The sequence below is a fragment of the Physeter macrocephalus genome, chromosome 14, assembly GCF_002837175.3.
Source record: "Physeter macrocephalus isolate SW-GA chromosome 14, ASM283717v5, whole genome shotgun sequence".
Lineage (NCBI taxonomy): Eukaryota > Metazoa > Chordata > Mammalia > Artiodactyla > Physeteridae > Physeter > Physeter macrocephalus.
Window position 1 is genome coordinate 23,023,680 of NC_041227.1, and position 24,055 is coordinate 23,047,734.

Sequence of the window (24,055 nt, forward strand, 5' to 3'; positions counted from 1 at the left end):
CTGCCTTTGGGGCATATGCGTTATTTGTTGAGCCAGTGACAGCACTGGTACTATCACAAATGAGAACCACCCAATAGACCCTCAGCATTGATCCAGGAAATAAAATCCCAGTTTACAGCCTGTGTTGATGTTCTAAAATTGTTAACATTATTTTTGTGATGCCATGTATTTCTAAATCCAGCTTCCTCACCCTTTCCGACTTTTGTATGCTAGGACTAGACATTTTACTACCTTACAAGCTGACAGTGAAGAATTTTTAACACATGCAAACTGTAGAGGCTGGAGAACAAAGAATGCTTTTGGTTCAACAATATAGTCTAATAGGGCTTTGTATAGCGGGTTTACCCATCAAGTATAAAGCTATTTTCTCATTTTCAGAGTTGCTATGAAAGAATACATAGAACAACAAGAAGCTTCTGTCTTTCAGTGTTTTATTATCAAGTCAGGAAGTGGTTTGATGGGCATTCAGGCTTGGTGTTCAGTTATTTAGGAATTGTTTATCATGTGATTTTTTTGAACGAAGTAAGAAATCAGCTCTGTAGTCACAGTACTTCTCACTAAGCAGGTGAGCCTTCAGTTTGCAAGCGCATCACCTTTGAAATTTTGGTTTTCACAGCCTCTTCCAAGGAATGCTTTTATCAGTACTATATACTTAGAACAAACATAGAAATAAGTTTTCTATTAACTTTATCTTACTTCATGTTAACTTTTTTTTGTTTTGTTGGTTTTTTGTTTTGTTTTTGTTTTAAAAATGTTTTTAAGCTTTTATTTAGAAAGCCTACCTAGTAAAATCACAACTACAAAGTGTGTGAGCTATAATCTAAGTGCACAAACTAAATATTTAAAATGTCAAACAGTTAGATGTTTTTCACTGAAAAGAAAATCTGCTTGGTTAAGACAGTTCAAAATGAGGGACTTCTTGGTGGTCCAGTGGGTAAGACTCTGCGCTCCCAGTGCAGGGGGCCCGGGTTCGATCCCTGGTCAGGAAACTAGATCATGCATGCCACAGCTGAGAGTTTGCATGCTGTAACTAAGAAGTCCACATGCCGCAGCTAAAGAGCCTGCACGCTGCAATGAAGATCCTGTGTGCCACAACTAAGACCCAGTGCAGTCTAAATAAATAAATATTTTTAAAAAAACCAAACATTTAAAAATGATAAAACCAAGGCACACAAAAATTAAGTTTGGGAATAAGGCAAAACTACACCAAAGCCTTAAATCTGTTCATCTGAAAAGAAAGAAAAAGGAATATCTCCATGCCATCCCTAGCTTCATGACACCATTCAGTAAACACTGACCATGGGTAAGAAGAGGGTGTCCTTAGCTGAGGTCAATAACTCACCAGCTCTGATGTGGTTGGCAGGGTGCTCAGACTTCAGAACCCTTGGAGAACCCAGGCAGTGACTCTGTTCATGTTAGCTTTTTGAAGAGAGAATATCTGGCCCTGAAATCTCAACTTACGTGGCAGTTAAAAGGTGAATATACAATCAACTATGCACTTAGGATATTAATTTTAGATTATAAAAGTTACTTAAAAATTACTTGTACACAAGAAATTTATTAATTCTGTTAAGTGTATTTAAAAATTTAAATTTGACTGCCAAGAACATGAACTTATTTTGTTATTATGTAGCTACAACTGTGTAGCGCTATGGGTGCTTCTTTTTGCCTCAGAGACAGCTCTTAAAGTTGGTTACATGTTTCCACACTTAAGGTTCCATGACCGGCAAAGCCATTTTTATTATTCAGGATGTGTCAGAAGATGCAAAGTCCATTTTCTGTATATTAGACACTCTGGAAGTTCTATTTCTATTTTAGGTCAGCTGATATAGAAACTACCTGAGATGTCAGGAGCAGATTCATGATACCAATATATCCCTTCTGTGCCACCTTCACCCCAACCCCTACCCCCTGCCCCAGTATCATCACTGCTACTTGCGATCATGGAGTCAGTCCTGGAGATAAGTTAAAAGTTACCAAACACTAACTTTACGAGGCTATATAATTTGGCCTAACACTCATTCTGCAATATCTTGCTTAAAGAAAGATCCAAAGGATCTAAATAAATGTTGTTTGAAAAACATATGAACTTTCAAACCATAGGAAATAAAAACTGGCTTTATCACCGTGGAGTTAAGCTTAAATTTTTTTTTGAAAATTGCTAATTTTAAGATAACCATGCTTTCTAAAATGTGGGAATCCATTTCATACTATTGAATACTTTAGTTTTCATTTTTAGACATCTTGGCCAAATGTAAAAGATTCAGACACCGGAAGAGACCGTTCCTTTGAAGAATTAATTTGTAATGGAGCAGAGAAGTCAGTAGTTCAAAACAACAGAACTAGTATTAATATTAAAATTTCAAAACTATTTGGTTATTAAAAGAGAAAATAATATCCACACATCTTGTAAACCTTAATGAGAAATCTCAAAGAAGCAGGGCAAATTGTGTAGAATGGGTATAAGAAAGCAAGGAGAATTCTAAAGCAAGAGGCAGGTGGGTAAACAAGCAGCTGCTTCAGATACAGTAAATTAAAGAGCCGAGCCCTTCTGCCCAACCCTTGTGTTAAAAGTTACTATAGATATTTAGGATTTGGAAACTGGTTGTATTAAGAAACAGGATATATTTTGAAACAGTGTCTTTTCTAGTTGGATAATGCCTAGCATATAGCAAAGAAACAATTAAGTTATATCCTCCCATTGTATTTTAAGAAATGAGATGGTGTGATATGAAAAAAATCTCTGAATGCAGACGTCAGTTTCCATCCTTTAGCTGCTACTTAATTCTGAAATTTGGGGCAGATCACTAAGCCTGTCTGAGTTACCATATCTTCAAGATAAACGAAAACTAGCTACTCTGTGGGACTTTTTTTTTTTTTTTTTTGGCGGTATGCGGGCCTCTCACTATTGTGGCCTCTCCCATTGCAGAGCACAGGCTCCGGATGCGCAGGCTCAGCGGCCATGGCTCACGGGCCCAGCCGCTCCGGGGCACGAACCCGTGTCCCCTGCATCGGCAGGCAGAGTCTCAACCACTGCGCCACCAGGGAAGCCCTCTGTGGGACTTTTAAGGTTAAAATGAGGTCATATATGCAGAGTTAAATAAAACAGTTAATTATTCTTGCTGCTGGTTGGATTGAACAGAAAGGTCCTATGGGCAGGACATTGTGAATTATGTCTATTTAGTTTCTAGGACAGCACCAGGGACCGGTTTTGTGGAAGACAGTTTTTCCAAGGTGGGGGCAGGGGTGGTGGTGGTGGGGAATGGTTCATGCGGTCATGCGAGCCAGCAAGCAATGGGGAGCAGCAGACGAAGCTTCGCTTGCTCACCCTCTGCTCACCTCTTCCTAACAGGCCGAGGACCCAGGGGTTGGGGACCCATGTTCTAGGATAAAATGATATTTTATAACTTGAGTAAGTATGTGGATTTAATAGTGAAAGAATAAATTAAACCTTTAAAGTTGTGATTTAAAAACTACAGAATCAACAGAGCAGTGAGAAATGGGTAAAATCAGCTCATCTTATTTTAATTTGAGGAAGAAGACTATGCCAACTCTAATGCTTTGCCTTTTTTCGTTTGTTTTAAAGAGAAGAGAACGGACAGCAATGGTAGAGTATATTTTGTCAACCACAATACTCGTATCACACAATGGGAAGACCCCAGAAATCAAGGGTAAGAACTTGCAGTTATTAGTGTATAGATAACTTCTTAAAGATTGTACCCTATTTCCAACTCAGTTATGAAAAAGATCAAACCTACATATTCTTTCCCCAAAGGCCTTAATTACCCATATACTTAAGAAAGAGAAAAAATTACACTATTATTTCCATATAATGAATGTGGGTTTCTTGAGAGTCCAGGGGGGAAAAAAGCCTTGCTGGTATATACAAATACGTGTGTGTGTGTGTGTGTGTGTGTGTGTTTCCCTAAAAAATACCTGTTTGTTGTTAGTAAGACCAGATTACTAATTCTAAAGTGGGGTTTTGCAACCTAACATCTCTGGATAGAATTGAGGGAGTATGTGACTTAGAGGGGAAAAATACATACTCATTTTCAGTAACCTTTACCTGAAACTGAGTGTTCTTTCCATTATGATTGTAGGCCACAACAATAATATTAGAACTAACAATGCCTAGGACTTTGCCACCAGTAGAAACCACAGGTTTTTAATATCTTTCTGCAGTTGTTGCAGATATCTCAAAATATTGTTTACACACATCATTACAAGAACTTGCTAGTTAATAAGCCACTAAAGAGATACATTATTTATTACAAGTTTGTCTTTTTCATATTTATTTATGTATATGTAATTGTTTTTCTTTATAACATTATGTGATAGTGTATGTATTAGTTTGCTAGAGCTGCTTTAACAAAGTACCACAAACTGAGTGACTTAAACAACAGAAGCTTGTCTTATACATATTTTAGGAAGCTAGATAGAAGTTCAAGGTCAAGGTGTCAGCAGAGCTATGCTCCCTTTGAAGGCACTAGGAAAGGATGTGTTCCAGGTCTCTCTTCTATCTTTGATAGTTCCTTGGCTTGTGCAGCATAACTCCAGTGGCATTCTTCCTGTATTCATGTCTCAAGGTCCAAATTTCCCCCTTTAATAAGGACATCGATCATATTGGATTAGTGACCCACCTTATTCCAGCATGATCTCATCTGATTACATCTTTAATAACCATGTTTCCAAGTAAGGTCACATTCTGAGGTACTGAGGGTTAGGATTTCAGCAGAAGAATTTGTGGGTTGACACAATTCAGCCCATAACAATATGTAATGTTATGTGTTTATCAGATTTCCAGAGGGTTCCATCCTGTGGGGAATTTGGTAAGCTATATAGTCAGAAGGCACAGTCCCCACAAAATTGTCCTCACTTAAGACATCAGTTACAAGCTGGGAGGGTCTCCAAGACTATGCTCACTTCAGACTGACTGACTACAAATTTAGGGTGTCTCCCCAACCACTTTCAGGTTCAATAACTCACTAGAGAGACTAGAACTCTCTGAAACCTCTTATACTCACAGCCTCCTTTATTACAGGGAAAGGATACAAACTAGAACCAACAGAAGGAAGAGATGTATAGGGCAGAATCTGAGAGGGTTCCAAATGCCCAGAATTGATGTGGGACAGTATGTGTTGAGTATTGCCAACCAGGGAATCTCACCCTAGTCTCTAGTATCCAGAGTTTTTATTGGGGCTCCATCATGTACTGCCTGCATAGCTAACCTTTAGTTTCCAGCTCTTCCCCACAGTTCGGGCTAATACCTATAGTGTCTAGTTACTCCAGAGGTTAGAGCTGATATGGCATATTCCAAAGCCTCCCTCATAAATCACATGATTGACGGTCTGGTGTTCAAAGCCCCTAAGCAAACAAAGATACACTTGACAGGCAGGACATTCCAGAGGCCTAGAGATCATCTCCCAGTAGCTGAGGGCAGAGATCTGACCTCTGTTTGGGCGTGATTAAATCTTCACATCTACCGTAGGTCAGGGTTTTAAGAACCTCTATTTTAAAGGTGTGCTTTAAATTTAAAATCTATTTCTGGGTACCAACAAATCACAGCATTTTATGGAGTTATGGTATTTAACTTAAATATTTTCAATAGCTTAAAAAGGAATAATTAAGAATTTCATAGGTAACATTTCTAATTTCTCTTTAAAATTCTATCACTAAGGATAGAATAGACCATGTCACCTTTCTGTAATTTGCTACCATTTTTTGTTCCCTCTTGGACCTTTAAAGTTTCAGAGCTAAAGTTAGAATCATATTTTTATAAATAATACAAATGACCCAGTTCTATCCAATTTGTTTTCAAGAAAACAACTTGTTACTGAGCTCATCTTGCAAATATGATTACAACAAATGAGAAGTGTTATCTTCTTAAATTTTTAGTAATCTGTTTTGTCTGACATTTGTATTTAGTTCTGTAGATACAGTTAAATGTTCTTAACTTTTTGACATAGTTCACAAAATACTGTTCTAGGCAATGGTTCTAAGCCTTTTGTTCTTCTGAAGTACACTTGAGGAAAGTGACACTCTGTCAGCAGTAGTGGCTCTCTAAAACAGTGAGATTAAATGCCTCTAACCCCTCCTTTTCTTCCTTTCTGATGTGAACTTGAACGTTTCCATTGCTTTGCCTTCTCACCAAACCCACCAGATGAGAAAAATGAAACTGTAGAATAGAGAAAAATGAACTGGAAAATATGGATGAAACTTGGAACACTGAAGTTTAGAGAGATTAAGCAAGGTCTAAAGATAGGTATTAAGGAGGTGGGTAGGAATACTCCATTAAGAACATTTGAGTTGCCTTAACAGGAATAATAGAGATTCTGGACAAGGGGAAAGGCTTCACTTGGAGGTTTGACACACCATGTCTTGTTTAGGGAAATGGTGAGTAGGCGTACACTACACAGGGTTCTTGGAAGGGAGTTGGAGGTAGAGTGCAGAGGTAAAACGGAAAGGAAACATAGAGGGCAGAGTATCGAGACACAGTGAGGGCCAAATGGAGGAGTTTAGGTCTTATAATTGGTTAGTGGTGAATAGCGATATCACTTTTAGAAGAGAACGAATTTGTTCAGATCTCCGTTTTAGTACTCTATCAGCAATGTGAAATATGAGTATAGGACCAGAGTGAGACTGGAGGCAGCAAAACCAGTTAGACTGCTGTTATGAAAGTTTAAAAGAGATGAATAAAGCCAGAGTAAGGATGGTTGGTGCTGGTGATTGAAAACAGTGATGAACATGAAGACTTCTAAGGCAGAATTGGCGGAACTTGGTTACTATGAGATGTTTAGGCAGGTAGGGAATACAGGCAAAGTAGATGGGAGAAGACTGATGGTTGATGGACCTGTTGACATGTTTAACTTGCTTATAGGATTTTAGTAAACAGCTGGAAAATACTGGACTAAATGGTTTTCTAGAAGATTTCTACCGCCTTTTTGGGTATTTTTAGTTTCTGTACTTGGCAAACAAGGAACTCTAACATTTTTTGTTTGTTTATATATGTTTCTGTGTTTTATATAGTCAATTAAATGAAAAGCCCTTACCTGAAGGCTGGGAAATGAGGTTCACAGTAGATGGAATTCCATATTTTGTGGACCACAATAGAAGAACAACCACCTATATAGATCCCCGCACTGGAAAATCTGCCTTGTAAGTTTTCTAAATGTTTTGATTAAAAGTAAAACTGATTTCCTAAGATTTTGATATAAAGATCTCAATTACCAAAGAGTGCAGTTCTTACTATTTCTTGAGGTGGCTTGCCTGTAGGTCTCTGATCACTAAATGTTTTGTATTTCCATTAGCTTCTTGAATATTTTCTCCTAGAGACTTTCCATATTTGTTACCATCTATTCACAGCATTAAATGAGAGTTTAGAAATTATCAGTACAGTACTGCTCACCAATTAATCCCTGATTTCTGATACCTACTTTCTTTCATTTCTATCACCTTTTAACTTGAAAACTCCCATTACTTTTTCTTTTCCATTTTTGAAAAGTAACTGTGTTTTGCTTAATATGTTTTGTTTGGGGTTTTTTTTTTTTTTTTTTTTAAATTATGGTCAAATAGACATAAAGTTGACCATTTTAGGTGTATATCTTAGTGGTGTTAAGTACACTTATTGTTGTGCAACCATCACCACGATCCATCTCTAAAACTTTTTTATTATCCCATACTGAAACTCTGTACCCAGTAAACAGTAACTCTCTGAAACTCTGTACCCAGTAAACAGTAACTCTCCAGTCTCCCTTCTCCCCCAGTCCCTGATAAGTACTGCTCTACCTTCTGTCTCTATGAATTTGACTAATCATACAAAGTGTCCTTTGTGACTGGCTTATTTCACTTAGCATCATGTTTCCAAGGCTCATCCATGTTTTAGCTTGTATCAGAATTTCATTTCTTTTTAAGACTGAATAATATTGCATTTTATGTATTACCATATTTTGTGTATACATGTGGTTCATGGACATTTGAGTTGTTTCCACCTTTCAGCTATTGTGAATGGTGCTGTGAACATGAGGGTACAAATATCTGTTCAAGTTCTTGCTTTCAGTTCTTTTGCGTATATATTCAGAATTAGAATTGTTGAATCAAATCATAATTCTGTGGGGGTTTTTTGAGACGTTGCCATACTGTTTTCCACAGTGAATGTACCGCTTTACGTTCTCACTGGCAGAGCACATGGGTTCCAGTTTTTCCACATCCATGCCAACAGTTGTTACTCTGTGTGTGTGTGTGTGTAATGCCATCCTAATTAGTATGAAATGGTATCTCATTGTGGTTTGTATTTCTCTAATGATTCATGTTAAGCATCTTTTCATGTGCTTATTGACCATTTTTTATATCTTAGAACAAATGTCTATTTCGGTCCTTTGCCCATTTTTGAATCAGGTTGTTTTTTGTTGAGCTTTAGAAGTTGTCTGTATATTCTGGATATTAATCCCTATCAGATATGTCATTTGCAAATATTTTCTCCCATTCTGTGTATTTCCTAAGCATTTCATAGCTTTAGCTCTTACATTTAGACCTTGGATTCATTTTCAGTTAATTTTTGTAAATGGTTTTAGTAAGGGTTCGACTTCATTCTTTTGCAAGTGGATATCCAGTTTTGCCAGCACCATTTGTTTAGTGGTCTTGGCACCCTTCTCAAAAACCATTTGACCATATATGTGAAGGTTGATTCCTGGCCTTTCTGTTCTATTTTTCTGTATGTCTGTGTTTATTCCAGCACCACAGTGTTTTGACTGCTGTAGCTTTTACTAAATTTTGAAATCAGGAAATGTGAGTCCTCCAACTTTGTTCTTTTTTGAGATTGTTTTGGTTTTTCAGGGTCCTTTTGAGATTCCATATGAACTTTAGGATGGGTTTTTCTATTTCTGAAAAGAAAAAAAAGACATTGGGATTTTGATAAGGATTGCATTGAAGTTTTCTTTGGTTAGTGTTGACATCTTAACAATATTAAGTCTTCTAATCCATGAACATAAGCTGTCTTTACATTTATTTGTCTTCTTTATTTTCTTCCAGCAACGTCTATAGTTTTCATTGTGCAAGTCTTTTACCCTGTTGGTTAAATTGATTCCTAAGTGTTTTATTGTTTTTGATACTATTTTTAAACGGAATTGTTTTGTAAAATTTCCGTTTCAGATTGTTGATTGTTAGTGTATAGGAATACAACTGATTTTTGTATGTTTTGTGTTCTACTTTGTTGAATTTACTTATTAGTTCTAACAGGTTTTTTCATCTGGAGTCTTTAGGGTTTTTTATATATAAGATCATACCATCTTCGAACAGAAATGTTTTCTTCTTCCTTTCCAATTTGGATGCCTTTTCTTTTTCTTGCCTAATTGCTCTGGCTAGAACTTCCCATACTGTGTTGAATAGAAGTGATGACAGCAGGCAGCCTTGCCTTGTTCCATATCTTAGCAGGAAAGCTTTCATTCTTCCACCATTGAATGTGATGTGAGCTGTGGGATTTTCATATATAGCTTTTATTATGTTGAGTTGGTTTCCTTCTAGTTTGTTGAATGTTTTTTTATCATAAAAGGATATTGAATTTTGTTGAATGCTTTTTTGCATCATTTGAGATGATCGTGTGGTTTTTTTCCCCTTATTAATGTGTGGTGTATTACATTGACTTTTCATATGTTAAATCATCCTTGCGTTCCAGAGATAAATTCCACTTGGTCAAAAGGATTAAAATGTTAATCCTTTTAATATGCTCCTGAATTCAATTTACTAGTATTTTTTTTTAGGATTCTTGCATCTATGTTCATAAGAGAGATTGGTCTGTAGTTTTTCTCTTTTTAATTTTGTTAAGCACATTGTAAACATACTTTTTAATTTTTTTATTTTAATTAAGTTGTACTCGACATACAATATTGTTTCAGTTGTGCAATGCAGTTTTGTTTTCATGTAGCACCTTTGTCTGGCTTTAATTTCAGGACATTGCTGACCTCATTACTTTTTTTAATATGCAGAAAATATAAAATTAAACCTTCATGTTTCAAACAGAAACTAGGAATTCAGGCCAATTAGGTATTAATGAAATTAGATATAAATTACAAACAGAAACTGTTGTATCATTAATCTTAGTTACAATTAAGTTTGGGCACATATAGCAGAAAACCCCAAAACAATAGAGGCTTGTATGAAACAGAAGTATATTTCTCTCCATCATTAAAAAATAGTCCAGTGGGGGCTTCTCTGGTGGCGCAGTGGTTGAGAATCCGCCTGCCGATGCAGGGGACACGGGTTCATGCCCCGGTCCGGGAAGATCCCACATGCCGCGGAGCGGCTGGGCCCCTGAGCCGTGGCCACTGAGCCTGTGCATCTGGAGCCTGTGCTCCGCAACGGGAGAGGCCACAACAGTGAGAGGCCCGCGTACCACATAAAAAAAAAAAAAAATAGTCCAGTGGGACTTAAATAGCACACTACTGAATAATCCATGGCTCAAAGAAGTGGCTCACTAGAAATAAGGAAATTTTTTTTACTTTATGATAATAAAAGCAAAACATCACAATTTGTGGGATTTAACAAAAGTAGTCTTGGAGGAAGACTTAATTGCTTTAAAGGACTAGATTAGAAAATAGGGTGTAAAATCATTGATCCCTGCTTCCAACTTAAGAAGCTAGAAATAGAAAAGTTAATTAAATACAAAATAAGCATAAAAGCAGAATTCAATGAAATGGAAATGAAAGAACAGAAAAATCAAAGCTACAAGTTGGGTCTTCAAAAATTTAATAACATTGGTAACCCCTAGTAAACTTGAGAGAAAAAAAAGAGAAAAACTGGGAAATGTAGTCTGCCCAAGTAAATCTCAAGATTCTGTTAAGGATAAAGGGGAGAATGGATTCAGGAATAGACACCATTCTCAGACAGAACCTCCTTTACCTAGTCCTGTTATGTTTGGCTGTATATAAGAGAGAATCTCACAACAGGGGCTTTAAAAAGATCAAAGTTTATTTCTGTTTCTTACTTAAAAATAGTCATGGGAAATTTTTTATTTTTTTAAAGGTGGTGTTAGGAGTATGCTGTACTAGGGCATTTTGTATTTGACTAGTGAGTTCTTAGGGAGTGTGGTATTGTGTTTTCCTTCAATATTTTATCTTACAAGAAGCCATATATGTCATATTAACATTCTTCCTCAGAGACAATGGACCCCAGATAGCCTATGTACGGGACTTCAAGGCAAAGGTTCAGTATTTCCGGTTCTGGTGTCAGGTTAGTATTGGGACTGTATTTCTGTACTCCTTTTATTATGTTGCTTACACAGTCAGTGATTGTGAAAATAATTAACCTGTAGAAAAAGAGGTAAAATGGAAGCATTGGAATTTTTCTCCTATTTTTAGGTCAAAGAAATAGATTTATCCTTTAGATAATTTATGGCTTCTCTTGTCCAGAAGAATAAATTTGAAACCATTTGTATAAGGAAACATTGCTACTCATTCCAGTACTCATTATTTTCAGATTGGAGAAATCTTCAAACAAATGAGTTAAAACATTTCTGATGTGTAAATTATAACCAGCTCCTTTCATATCTAGCATTTGATGTAAATGACGTTGATAGATCCGTACATATGTATCACTTTGATAGATACATTAGTACATATATATGGTTATATTCAGAGTATGTTTAACAGATGTGATCAATTATTTGTGATGTATTATAAACGTTTACTGAATTAATGATTTCTTTATGGGGTCTAAATAAAATTAATGGATCAGTCAAAGTGTTACTATGATGAATATTTTTAAACTTCAAACTCTTGTACTGGGCCTGTGCAAGCAAAAAGAATTTGAATTAGCTTTTTGAAAATTTAAGTAAAGATTTGTTTGACTCATTAAGTAATCACTGTGCATATGACATCTTGCTTTCTTTTTCTTATGTATCAGATGATCTATAATTAGCATGAATACTAACAAATGCATAAACATTATTAAATAAAAGTTCATATTCATAGTCTACTTGTTACTGTAAGCAAAAAAGTAAGTAAAATTTTACCCTTTTGGTTTTTTGATAGGCCATTTTAATGGTGAGAGTTGACTTAAGACATTCTTATATTTCAGCAACTGGCCATGCCACAGCACATAAAGATTACAGTGACAAGAAAAACATTGTTTGAGGATTCCTTTCAGCAGGTACTGTTTCATCCACTTAATGGTTTGCCCCCTGGCTTCCAGCCCAAAACCTTTTGGTGCTAGCAGTTCAAACACTTTGGAATTTTTTGAGATGGAGTTCTTGAATTTTTTAAGTCTAATCTCATTGCCACCTACCTTAGTACTTAAAATTTAGGAAAATGCAGATACCTTTGTGTCTGTGTTTTGTGTATATGTATGTTCTGTGCTTTTGAAATGTCAGAGTAACTTAGTATTAGTTTCAGGTTTCCATTTCTAAGCTCAGTGTTTGATTTTAAATAAATATTTAAGTAAAAAAATAGGCTTTTGGTAGACAAAAGTCTGGAAGTACTATATGAACATACTGGATACAGATAGAAAAAGAGAGGAGAAGACTTTGTTTTTATACTTCTGTATTGCTTGCATTTTTATAATCATATTTGCTCCTATAATTTAAATAATTTTTTATGTAGTAAAAAATGTAATTGGTCATTGATGACAATATCTAAAAATAATGTTTTTAGGAGTACTCAACAAATGTTTTAGCTGTCCTCAGAACCTGAGTTAATTTACTACTTACCTTTATTTTACAACTTTGTTTACCAACCAACTACAGCTAAGTATTAAGTGATTTTGGTATATTAAAATGACCAGTGGAAAAAAATGTCTTAATATTCAAACATCCAGTTCATCCTTGTTTTATGGCCAGATGTGGTTGTGATTCTTTATTATCAAACCCTTATGATAATTTTGGTAGCTACAGTTTCGAGAAGTACTAAACTGAATGCAAAGGGAAAAGAGATTGTCTGAGATAGTTGACAATAGCTGTCTACTTACTTTCAGAAACAATTATATTCTTTACTAATGGAACCTCAGTTATTAACATTGAAGGGAAATGCCAGTTGGCATCCTGCTAAGTAGGAGCAGATATTTTTTTAGGAGCAGAGCTTGACTAAGGCTACTTAGAGAATTATGAGTCATTCTCTTGATCTGATGTAAGCAAGGCTCCAAGGCCATTCTCTACCCCGTGATTACCTATTTCTTATTTTCATGTTTGTAACCAGTATGCAGTCACTGAGTAGTCAATCTCTGGTGGGCCAGTCTCTTGGAACATAACTTGCCTATAGCAGTGCTGAAAAGATGCGAACATGAGTAAATGTCCCTTTAGCTATTGACACCTAGAGACTTTCACAGAATGACAGACCAGATGGTGCTAAAACAGTTTTTAAAAATTGTCACCCTAAACTCTACATCCATCCAATAAATGTGAAATGAAAAGAGAAAAATTTGATTGCTTTGGAAGAGTGACGTATAGCAAAATTAGCATCAGATTTTCTTCATAGCATTTGGATAAAGTTGTTTGGGGTAGTAAGTTTTTCTTGACACAGCACAACTGCTTATGGGGGACATTGCAGGAGAAACATTTCTTTTTTTCCTTCATATTAGGCATTTGTTAAAAGGTATTATTTCAAGGTATTTTTTTCCGGGGGGACAGCCCTGCGGTTTGTGGAGCAGCCACAGGGACAAGGAATAGCCAGAAGGAACAAGAAATGAACAAAAAGGATAATTTTAACTTACAACATTTCTCATTTGCATTGCTATATTTCTAGCCTATAGTGTTCTGGAATACTTGTCATAAGCACTGAATTTTTTGTTACATCTGGCATTTTCTTGTTTGAGTGGGATATGAATTCATGAAAGTCTGGGAACTGAGAGAGCCCTAGCATAAGCAGGTCACTTACTGAGCCTCTCTGGATATTTAAATGTGATTGTTCATTCTTATCCTTTCATGAAATAGAATCATTGTATGGACTTTATTCTCTCCAGGCCCTGTCATTTTTTTCCCTAAGAGTAATTAATGTTTGTAATCTTCTACAGGCCCAATTTTGGGCAAGTAATTAAATACTTTTAAAAAGCAAGAACCCAAATGACCTCTTCATTGTAGCTCAATAATGGTACTGTCCTTCAAATATGAAGATGATCTTATTAACCACTGTAGTAGAATACAAAATTTGAGTAGTTTTTCCAGGTTTCCACTGAGAATGAGTTTTCAAATTAACTATATTTTCTCTGCAGCCTCTGTTTTTCATTTCCAAGTTAGCCATTTAGTTATTATGTGTACCTTTTGGCTATAAAACAAACCCAAACCTACCCAAACCAAAAAGGACCTAAGCTCTGCTCATGGTCACAGTTACTCTGCTCTAAGCAAATGAGAGAAGGAACTTTGTCAGTAGTAGGATCATTTAAAAGAAAATTATATATGTATAAAGTATACAGAAATATAGATATGTATAATTTATAAAACATTATGAAACTTTAATGTATTTTCTATATGTGTGGTGTTGACCAAACCACAGACACCATTCTATGTCATGGGGAATTTAAGTTACTTATGATGCAGGAGATTTCTAACCTGGAAGTAAGTGGTATAAGGTGTTTCTACTTTTACCGATTCTTTTACTTCTTTTTTTTTTTTTTTTTTTTTTGTAGATAATGAGCTTCAGTCCCCAAGATCTGCGAAGACGTTTGTGGGTGATTTTTCCAGGAGAAGAAGGTTTAGATTATGGAGGTGTAGCAAGGTAGTGATAATATGAATACTCAGAACTTAGTTCCTTTCCTCCAAAGGTATCATTACACTTTGCTTGCAAGTATTATTTTCTCAATTTTCTGTTTCAGGAAAATGAAATGTAGCAAATTTTTGTACCTTTATTAATGTTGCAATTATAAAATTTCAAGAAACATTAATTCAGCACTTTCTAAGGTACTGCTAGTTGATTTCACCCACATCACTCCTTTAATCCTCAGGATAACTCTGTGAGAGAATTTTGTAGGTAATAATGAGGTTTAGGGACTCACCAAAGACACATAACTAAGTTGTAGAGACTGGATGCAAGCTCTACATCATCAAACCAGAACCCAGTGTTCAGTCCACCACCTCATATCTGTTCCACAGAACATAGAAGGCACTGTAGTGTTCAGGTCACTTTCCCCATCACAGATTCCTGATAGAGATAATAGTCATTCAGTTCCCAACTGAGATTAATATATGTTTTGAAAATATAGAAAGCTGTATCAAATAGGAGTTGAAATTATAAATTCTCCTTTTTTAATATTGGGGCTTCTAATCAAACCCCTAGAAGATAGACTCAAGCAGGAAATTGCTTTGCTTATTCCATAACAGTATATCATACCAGGTTAAAAATTTGCATAATGGTGGCAGTATGGAAAGCCAAGGACTTCATAGTCAAGACTGGATTTGAATCCTTTTTCTGCACTCAGTAGCATAACTTGGGGCAAATATCTTCATCTGTAAAATAAGAATGATCATATCTACTTCTCTGGGATTATTGTGAAGAGTAGAAATACTGTTTATTAATATCCTGGTTCAGAGCCTGAGTCTTTGTGGGGTCACTAACTGGTGGCGACATTTGAGGGATTTTTACTTAGGTTTTGTTTCAAAGCTCACATTTCAAATGTATGAAGTAATCACAGGTAAATAACAAATACGAATAGAAACAATTTTGTATTAGGTAAAGATAATTCAGGAGGGCAATCATTCATTCTTAACTAGAAAATTAACTAGCAGTATATAAGCAGGATTACTACCAGAGGCCATAAACCAACAAGAAAGGAAATCTCAGGCACGAGCTGATACCACATATATTGCCCCAGATTCACTCTGCCTACTGTTCTGCCAGACCTTCACCCATGTTACATAGTTAATAACTATAATCTTACGTTAGTGTTGGTTGGTATTTTCACAGCATTTGAATTAGAGCTTCTCAGTATTTTCCTAATGAATGAGTAGCTTGAATTAAGTGCTTTATTGCCTCTGTGAAATTGGAAGGTTTTTCGTATTTATCTAAGATTTAGAGAGCAGTGGAACTTAATGAGCATCACTGAGGGGCTTTGTAATGGATGGAATAATGTTAGACTTGTTTCAGCTGTTCTAACCACATGGGTCAACAGTGAATTTTAAACTTGACTATGTATAGTATTTCACTGATTCTAAGACTAAATTTTTCTTATTTTAACATCTCTGAAACTGAGATGTGTATTACAGTTGGAAAAAATTTTTTAGTGGTTCATCAAATAATGTTGTCTTTAAAATCAATGATGTCTTAGATTCTTTGAAATACGCAGTATGTAAATATCTCTGTACAATAGATGTCAGTTTGTACAGAAGCAGTGGAAATCAATATGAGACTAGAGAAATATCACCATCAGAGGAGTATAGATTCCTGAGAACTTTATAGTACTGCTCTTTGATTTATTGGTATGGTTACTTACAAGATTTTTCATCCTAAATTTTCTTTTGGTTTCAGAGAATGGTTCTTTCTTTTGTCACATGAGGTGTTGAACCCAATGTATTGCCTGTTTGAATATGCAGGGAAGGATAATTACTGCTTGCAGATAAACCCCGCTTCTTACATCAATCCAGATCACCTGAAATATTTTCGTTTTATTGGCAGGTTTATTGCTATGGTAAGTGCAAGTGGAGAACTGTGTTTACTTTGCTAATTCAGCAATACTAAAGCATTGTTTCTTCAACTTTCTCATTTGAAATTTTCTCATCATTAAGATATGTCTAAGATTGGGCTTGTTATATCTGCCCTTTTCCCAGAAATATTCCATAATAGATCATATGACAGGGGAGTTTGTTTGTTTGTTAGATGAGTTCTTCATTCAAAAAACAAAAACATTCTGAAATACAATAAGATATAAGATATGAAATCTTTTATATCTTATAAGATATAAAATTATCTTAAATGGTATTGTTTTCTTCTTGCATAGGCTCTGTTCCATGGGAAATTCATAGACACAGGTTTTTCTTTGCCATTCTATAAGCGTATCTTGAACAAACCAGTTGGACTCAAGGATTTAGAATCTATTGATCCAGAATTTTACAATTCTCTCATCTGGGTTAAGTAAGTTTGTTTCCTTTTAATTTATTATTGTTGTGTTGGTAATGTATTCAGATTGTAAGCATGTAGTTGGTTTACTGAATTTAAATGGTTTACATTAAACCTATCTCATTATTCAATATGATAAATTTTATAGAAATATCTTAGGCAGAAATGTGATTTTAGAGCATAATGTTCCAGTTTTGTTGTTAATTTCGATGTTACAGTTTAACAATAGTTATTTAAGAACATAGTCCTTTAGTTTAAAAAAAAACTCTTACATGACTGAATTAGTGTAACAGTGTTACTTTCATTTGGGCAGAGAAAACAATATTGAGGAATGTGGTTTGGAAATGTATTTTTCCGTCGATAAAGAAATTTTAGGTGAAATCAAGAGTCATGATTTGAAACCCAATGGTGGCAATATTCTTGTAACAGAAGAAAATAAAGAGGAATATATCAGGTAAGAGAGAATGCTCCTTTTGACATAGTTTTTAGCCTTTCTGTTGGACTGTATAGTATGTTGATAATTGCTTAGTAATACTAGTGGACAGTATTTCAAAAAATATTTGCCTTTATACTAATTATTATTATGAGAACTGCTCATGTATTATTAAGGATGCAATACACCACGTCCTACCTTGTAAGTACATTGAGAGAGGAACAAGAAAAGTGCTATGGGAGACATCCTTTCATCTAGCTGTAATCATGGAGCAAGAATCTGATGGTATTTAATTTGAGCCTTGATGGTTGGGAAGGATTTAGTTATGTAGAAATAAGAGCAGAAGTTACATGCAGAGATACAGAGGCTGGAAAGCACAAGTCACAAATCGTAAATAGAGAAGAGTTGCCATGGCGTGTGATGCTGTCAAGCAGCTCAGAATTGGTAGTCCATTTGCCATGTCCTGCATTTCAGAAGCCAAGGAAAGTGAAGAATCTTTAGAAGATGTTGTGGCTAATAAGTTATGATAACCCTTAAGAGAACAGTTAGAACTATAGCCCAATGGTAGATATAGAGGCAGATTACAAGAAATTAAGGACTAAATTCAGTAGACAGTCTAAATTTCTTTTTAACGAGTCTGGCAGCAAAGCCCATGAGAGATAGGACAGATTCTTGTGGAGGCAGCAAGGTAGAGGGACTATCCTGCAGGTTAATTCAAACTGTAAACCTTACAAAGAGTTAGTCTAGTGGATGCTAATGAGTTTTAATCCCCCCCTTTCTGATATATTTCAGTTTAACCAGAAATATGAAGATTTAAAAAGTAAAAGAATTTTGGTCATATAGAACTTTCAGTTTTTCTCCAGAAGTGGGAGTTTTAAGGCTAGAAGTAGTGCTGGATCACTTTTTAAAATACCAATTCTGTAACTGCCTTGCCATGTAACATCATGGCATTGAAAAGAATCTCAAATTTATATGCAGATATTTTTGTGGGGAATATTTGAAGATCAGGTAAAATTTTTAAGTAAAAAGATGGTTTTCTTAGTGTAGTATATCTTCCTCCATCCTTTATTTTCAATCTTTTGTCTTTCTGTTTAAAGTATGTTTCTTAAAAGCAGCGTATTCTTAGGTCTTACTACTTTTATCCATTCTGATAATTGTTACTTTTAGTTGCAATTGGTACATTTAAATTTAATGTTATTACTGATATGATTGGACTTAAGCCTGCCACCTTGCTATTTGTTTCTTCTATTTCCCAATTTCTTTAGTTCCTCCTTTCCTGCCCTCTTTTGTATTAATAATTTCTAGTTTTCTTTTTATATATCTTTGTTTTTTTCTTAGCTATATACCTCTTTAATTTTTAGTGACTGCTCTAATATATATGCATCCTTAACTTATCACCTTTAATTAATATTATACTAATACATTAATATTACATGTAACATAATTTATAATTAATATACTACTTGTACATTATAAGAGGCTCATAATAGTATAATTCTGTTTATCTCATTTCAGCCATTTGTGCTATTGTTATCATTTTATTTCTTATGTTTATAACCCATAATACTATATTCTTGCTTTAAGCAATCAATAGATTTTAAAAGAAATTAGGGAATAATAGTCTTTTATATTTACTCACATTACTATTTCTGGTTCTCTTCATTTCTTCAGATCCATTTTTTCCATCTAGGATCATTTCTCAGCCTTAAAAACTTCCTTCACCATTTCTGTTAGTGTGTGCCTGCTGGCAATAAATTCTCTCAGCTTTTATCCAAAAACATCGGTATGTCATCTTCAGTTTTGAAGGATATGTTCACTAGATTTAGAATTCTAGGTTTATAGTTTTTTTTTTCTCTTTTTTTTTAACACTTTCTTTCAGTAATGTCATTCTGTTATTGTCTTCTATTTTTGATGATGTGAGCCACTGTTTCTGTTGTTTTCTGGATGAAATGTATGTTTTTTTCTGTGGCTTTTAAAAGATTTTCTAAAGGTTTTTTAGCATTTTGCCTTGTATATATGCGCTTTTATGTTCTCCTGATTGATGCCATTTCAGCAGTTATGGAAAATTTTTGTGCTTTTTCTCTGTAGATGTTCCTTTTGCTTCGTTCCCTCTTTCATACTTCAGAGACTTCAGATACATGTATATTTAACCTTTGATATCATCCCAGATGCTGTTTATATTTTTTTCATTTTCTTTGTGCTTCAGTTTGGGCCATTTTTATTGATCTGCGTTTGAATTCACTGCTTTTAAGTTCATCCAATCAAATTTTCATTTCAGATATTCAGATATTCTTTAATTTCCATGTGCTTCTTTCAAGAGTTTCTGTGTTGAGAATCTTCATCTTCATATATTTTGTCCATCTTGTCCTATAAATTATTTAAGACGTTTTTAATAGCTTGTAGAAAGTATTTACTAACTTCAGCATTGGGCTATCAGTTGGCCTTATTCTATGGACATTTTCTCTTATGGGTCACATTTTCCTGCTTCTTTGCCTATGTAGTCATTTTTTATTGTGGATGATACATGGTAGAGACTCTGAGTTCTTTTTTCCCCCCTTTGAAAAATATTGAGTTTTGTTTTGACAGGCAGTTAAATTAAGGACAGATCACATTGATTGTGCGGAAGTTTGCTAGAGCTAGTCTACTTCCATTTTGCTTTTAATCCTAAAACATAATGTTTATTCCTAGAACATGGTTCATAGTCCTTACAATGGAAAGCCCAAGGTGTTTTACCATTACCTTGTGAGAATTAAGCTTAAATTCTGTCTCTACAGCCCTAGGTGGCTGCTGAAATTTCCGGTTGGGTCTTTGGCTTTCTGGTTGTTCATTGCACAGGGTCCCTTGGAGTTTCATCGTCCTAGACATGTGTATTTAGGAGTGAGCTAAGGAGTTGAAGTGTGTTTCTGTGCAGATTTGGGAGCTCCTTTTGTTTGTCTTCTTTCTTCCAGGGATTTTTCTGTAGCTGCTTTGGCAGCTTTAAGCTCCCAACCTCATGTCTCCTCAGCCCAGTAATACTGTTGCTTTTAGTTTGAGTTTCATTTCCCTGTGCTCTTTGTAAACTGGGAAGTGCCCTCAAAGGAAAAGCCTAGTAAATGCGGCTCTGCTCCAGTGTGCCAGCTTCCTTCAAGAATCTTGTCCCCACCAGTTTCTGCCTGCCTTTGGTTTCTCTCTGACGCCTTCAGACATTTGTTTTCTGTAATTTGCCCAGTGTTTATAATTATAATCACCTGGAAGATTAGTCCAATACAACCTACACTGCCATTTTCCAAAATTTCAGAGTTTTAATAAACTTTAGGACTTTGGTTGTCTGAATTTGTCATGAAGTAATCAAATGCCTAAAATAACATGTTTGTTTGCTTGTTAAAATAAATATTCTGTAATAAAACAGAAAGTTTGTATTTGATGTGATTTTAATTCTGTTAATATGTATCTGTGTAGATGAAGATTAGAAGAAAATCTAATCTGATTCAATCAATATGTCCAAAAATTTGAGTCAGTCAGTAGAAGTTGAGCACTGAATATTTGATATAAAGGAATTATTGTTCACTTTTTTGGTGTGATGATAGAATTGTAGTTATGTTTTTAAAAAACATTAAAAAATAAAGACGCAGACATAGAGAATGGACTTGAGGACACAGTGGGGGAAGGGGAAGCTGGGACGAAGTGAGAGAGTAGCAGTGACATATATATGCTACCAAACTTAAAACGGATGGCTAGTGGGAAGCTGCTGTATAGCACAGGGAGATTAGCTAGGTGCTTTGTGAAGACCTAGAGGGGTGGGATAGGGAGGGTGGGAGGGAGGCTTAAAAGGTAGGGGATATATGCATACATATAGCTGATTCACTTAGTTGTACAGCAGAAACTAACAACATTGTAAAGCAATTATACTCCAATAACGATGTAAAAAAAAAAGGAAAGAAAAGAAAAACTTTAAGTAAGCTGCTTCAAGAAAGGAATAGCTTATACTCCTGAATCTCCCCCAGCATTGAGCATAGCATTGCGCATATTTTAGGTTAAGACCTTAGTTAATGATGAACTAACCTTGAGTTACAGAGATTTTGCATAATAAATTATGCAAATTAAAATAAAATTAAAAGAGACCTCATCTTATAGAAATATATACTGAAATGTTTGTTTAAAATGAAATTATATGCTATCTAGGGTATGGATTAGGTACATAATGAAATAAGATTGGTATTGAAGCTGAGAGATCTGTACATAGGGTTCATTTATTTTACTTATATATATTTGACACTTTTCATAATAATAAAGTTTTAAAAAATTATGTTTATACTCAGAATTTAAAGGTAAAATCTAAACTTCCTCATAGTGTTTTTTATATTTATTTACCAGAATGGTAGCTGAATGGAGGTTGTCTCGCGGTGTTGAAGAACAGACACAAGCTTTCTTTGAGGGCTTTAATGAAATTCTTCCCCAGCAGTATTTGCAGTACTTTGATGCAAAGGAATTAGAGGTAATGAGTTGTTCTTCCCTCTGCAGCATGCTGGTAAATAATGCCTTCAGGTGTCTGTTTTCAACTCACTTTACCATCTTTCCAATGGCAATAGTATTTTTTATTCTGGCAATATGTTTCTGAAGCATCCCCAGTGGTTAAAAGAAGTCCATAATTTATCCAAAAATATAAAGTGTTACCAAAAAAAGAAAAGTATTAGAACCTCTGTCCAGTGAGTGACTTATATACCTGAATATGTGTATATTATGACACCAATCATGGAAACTCAGCTTTTACAAATAATATAGATAAAATTCTTGATACACAGTTTACAAGCAAAAGCCTCCTGATTAAATTTTTGCAAGTTGTTTAATACTAGTCTTAACTATGTCTAGCATTTTTATATAGGTTGTACAGTTACCTAAAGAAACCATTTGTCTTTTTCATTCCTAAAGGTTCTTTTATGTGGAATGCAAGAGATTGATTTGAATGACTGGCAAAGACATGCCATCTACCGTCATTACACTAGGACAAGCAAACAAATCATGTGGTTTTGGCAGGTTTGTCTCAGTTTCTTTCTTTTGGAAGACATACTGTAATTTTTGTAGAAATTGCTTACCACATATGGAAATGAGTCACAGAAAAAGTGTACCAGTATGTTAAGGCTCCTCATTCCATTCTATGCATTACAATAAATGTATACCGATTATAACAGCATTTTTTGACTATTGCCAAGTAAGCAACACACACCTTGCACCTTTGCCCAGAGTATAAGACAACCCCAGATAATAATATTCCCCTGCATTTGATCTGAATGCTTTTGGAATTTTGTAGAACTGTCTGAAGTATGGTTTTCATCATTCATATCTCATTAAGAATTATTTAATGTTTAGAATGTGTAACTTAAGCGAGAGCCTTGGTTTGGAATCATAATGGTGTCTCTTCACAAAATTTCTGCTATAAGCACATGAAAAGTTGCTCAGCATCAGTAATCATTAGAGAAGTGCAAATCAAAACCACAGTGAGACATATACCCATTAAAAGGTGGCTATTATTAAAAAAAAAAAAAGAAATAATCATCCTTGGTACAGATGTGGAGAAATTGGAACTCTCCTGCGTTGCTGCTGGCAATATAAAATGGTACACCACTGTGGAAAACAGTTTGGTGGTTCCTCAAAACGTTAAACATAGAATTAATATGGTCTAGCAATTATACTCCTAGGTATACCCAAAAGAATTGAAAGCAGAGACTCAAACAGATACTTGTATAACTATGTTCATATCAGCATTATTCACATTAGCCAAAAGGTGGAAGCAACCTAAAATGTCTATCAAGAGATGATTGGATAAACCAAATGTGGTGTGTATATATATATATATATATATATATATATATATATATATACATATACACACACACACACACACACACACACACACAGTGGAATATTGTCCAACCTTAAGAAGAAAGGGAATTCTGACATAGGCTACAACATGGATGAACCTTAAGGATATTATGCTAAGTGATGTCAGCCAGGCACAGAAGGACAAATATTGTATGATTCCACTTATATGAGGTATCTAGAATAAGCAAATTTATAGAGACAGAAAGTAGAATAAAGATTACCAGGGACTGGGGAGAAGGGAGGCAAAAGCAAGGAGATAAGTTTAATGAAATGAGTTTTTGTTTGATATAATAAAAAAGTTCTGTAAATAGTGGTGATGGTTACACAACAGTGTGAATGTACTTAATGCCATTGAATTGTACACTTAAAATGGTAAATTTTTATGTTAATGTATATTTAACTACAGTAAAAAATTTTTTTAATGTCTTCTAATTATGTAAAGAAATTTATGTAAAGAAATTCATAAGAAGCTGAGGTGACTGGGCTTCTGTAACAAATACAATTAGTACAGTAAAATAAAAATTATTCACAAAAAAAATTTGGCTGAGACAAAATTCTTGTGCTACAGGCTAGAAAGCATTCTCTAGACACTTAATGTTTTGAGTCAGAATTGTAGGCGTTAAAAGCCACATAATTCTGGCAACACATAGCTACACCAAAACATAAAGAACGTTGAGAGAAGAACATTACTGGGATATATCTTGGTCAGAATTTGTGAGCTTGATTTCATTTG

At 34.9% G+C, this 24,055-nt stretch overlaps 1 protein-coding gene across 5 annotated transcripts in view; it reads left to right on the top strand.

The window, feature by feature from the left end:
- Positions 1-24,055, top strand: part of ITCH (itchy E3 ubiquitin protein ligase) — a 118,864-nt gene that overhangs the window by 88,832 nt on the left and 5,977 nt on the right. For all 5 annotated transcript variants that reach the window (XM_028498441.2, XM_028498438.2, XM_055089715.1 and 2 more), the window contains 10 exons: positions 3,587-3,671; positions 7,027-7,155; positions 11,151-11,223; positions 12,070-12,141; positions 14,608-14,696; positions 16,443-16,602; positions 16,912-17,045; positions 17,344-17,484; positions 21,817-21,937; positions 22,372-22,476. In XM_028498441.2, coding sequence (XP_028354242.1) covers positions 3,587-3,671; positions 7,027-7,155; positions 11,151-11,223; positions 12,070-12,141; positions 14,608-14,696; positions 16,443-16,602; positions 16,912-17,045; positions 17,344-17,484; positions 21,817-21,937; positions 22,372-22,476 — 1,109 coding nt within the window. The remainder of the gene's footprint in view (positions 1-3,586; positions 3,672-7,026; positions 7,156-11,150; positions 11,224-12,069; positions 12,142-14,607; positions 14,697-16,442; positions 16,603-16,911; positions 17,046-17,343; positions 17,485-21,816; positions 21,938-22,371; positions 22,477-24,055) is intronic.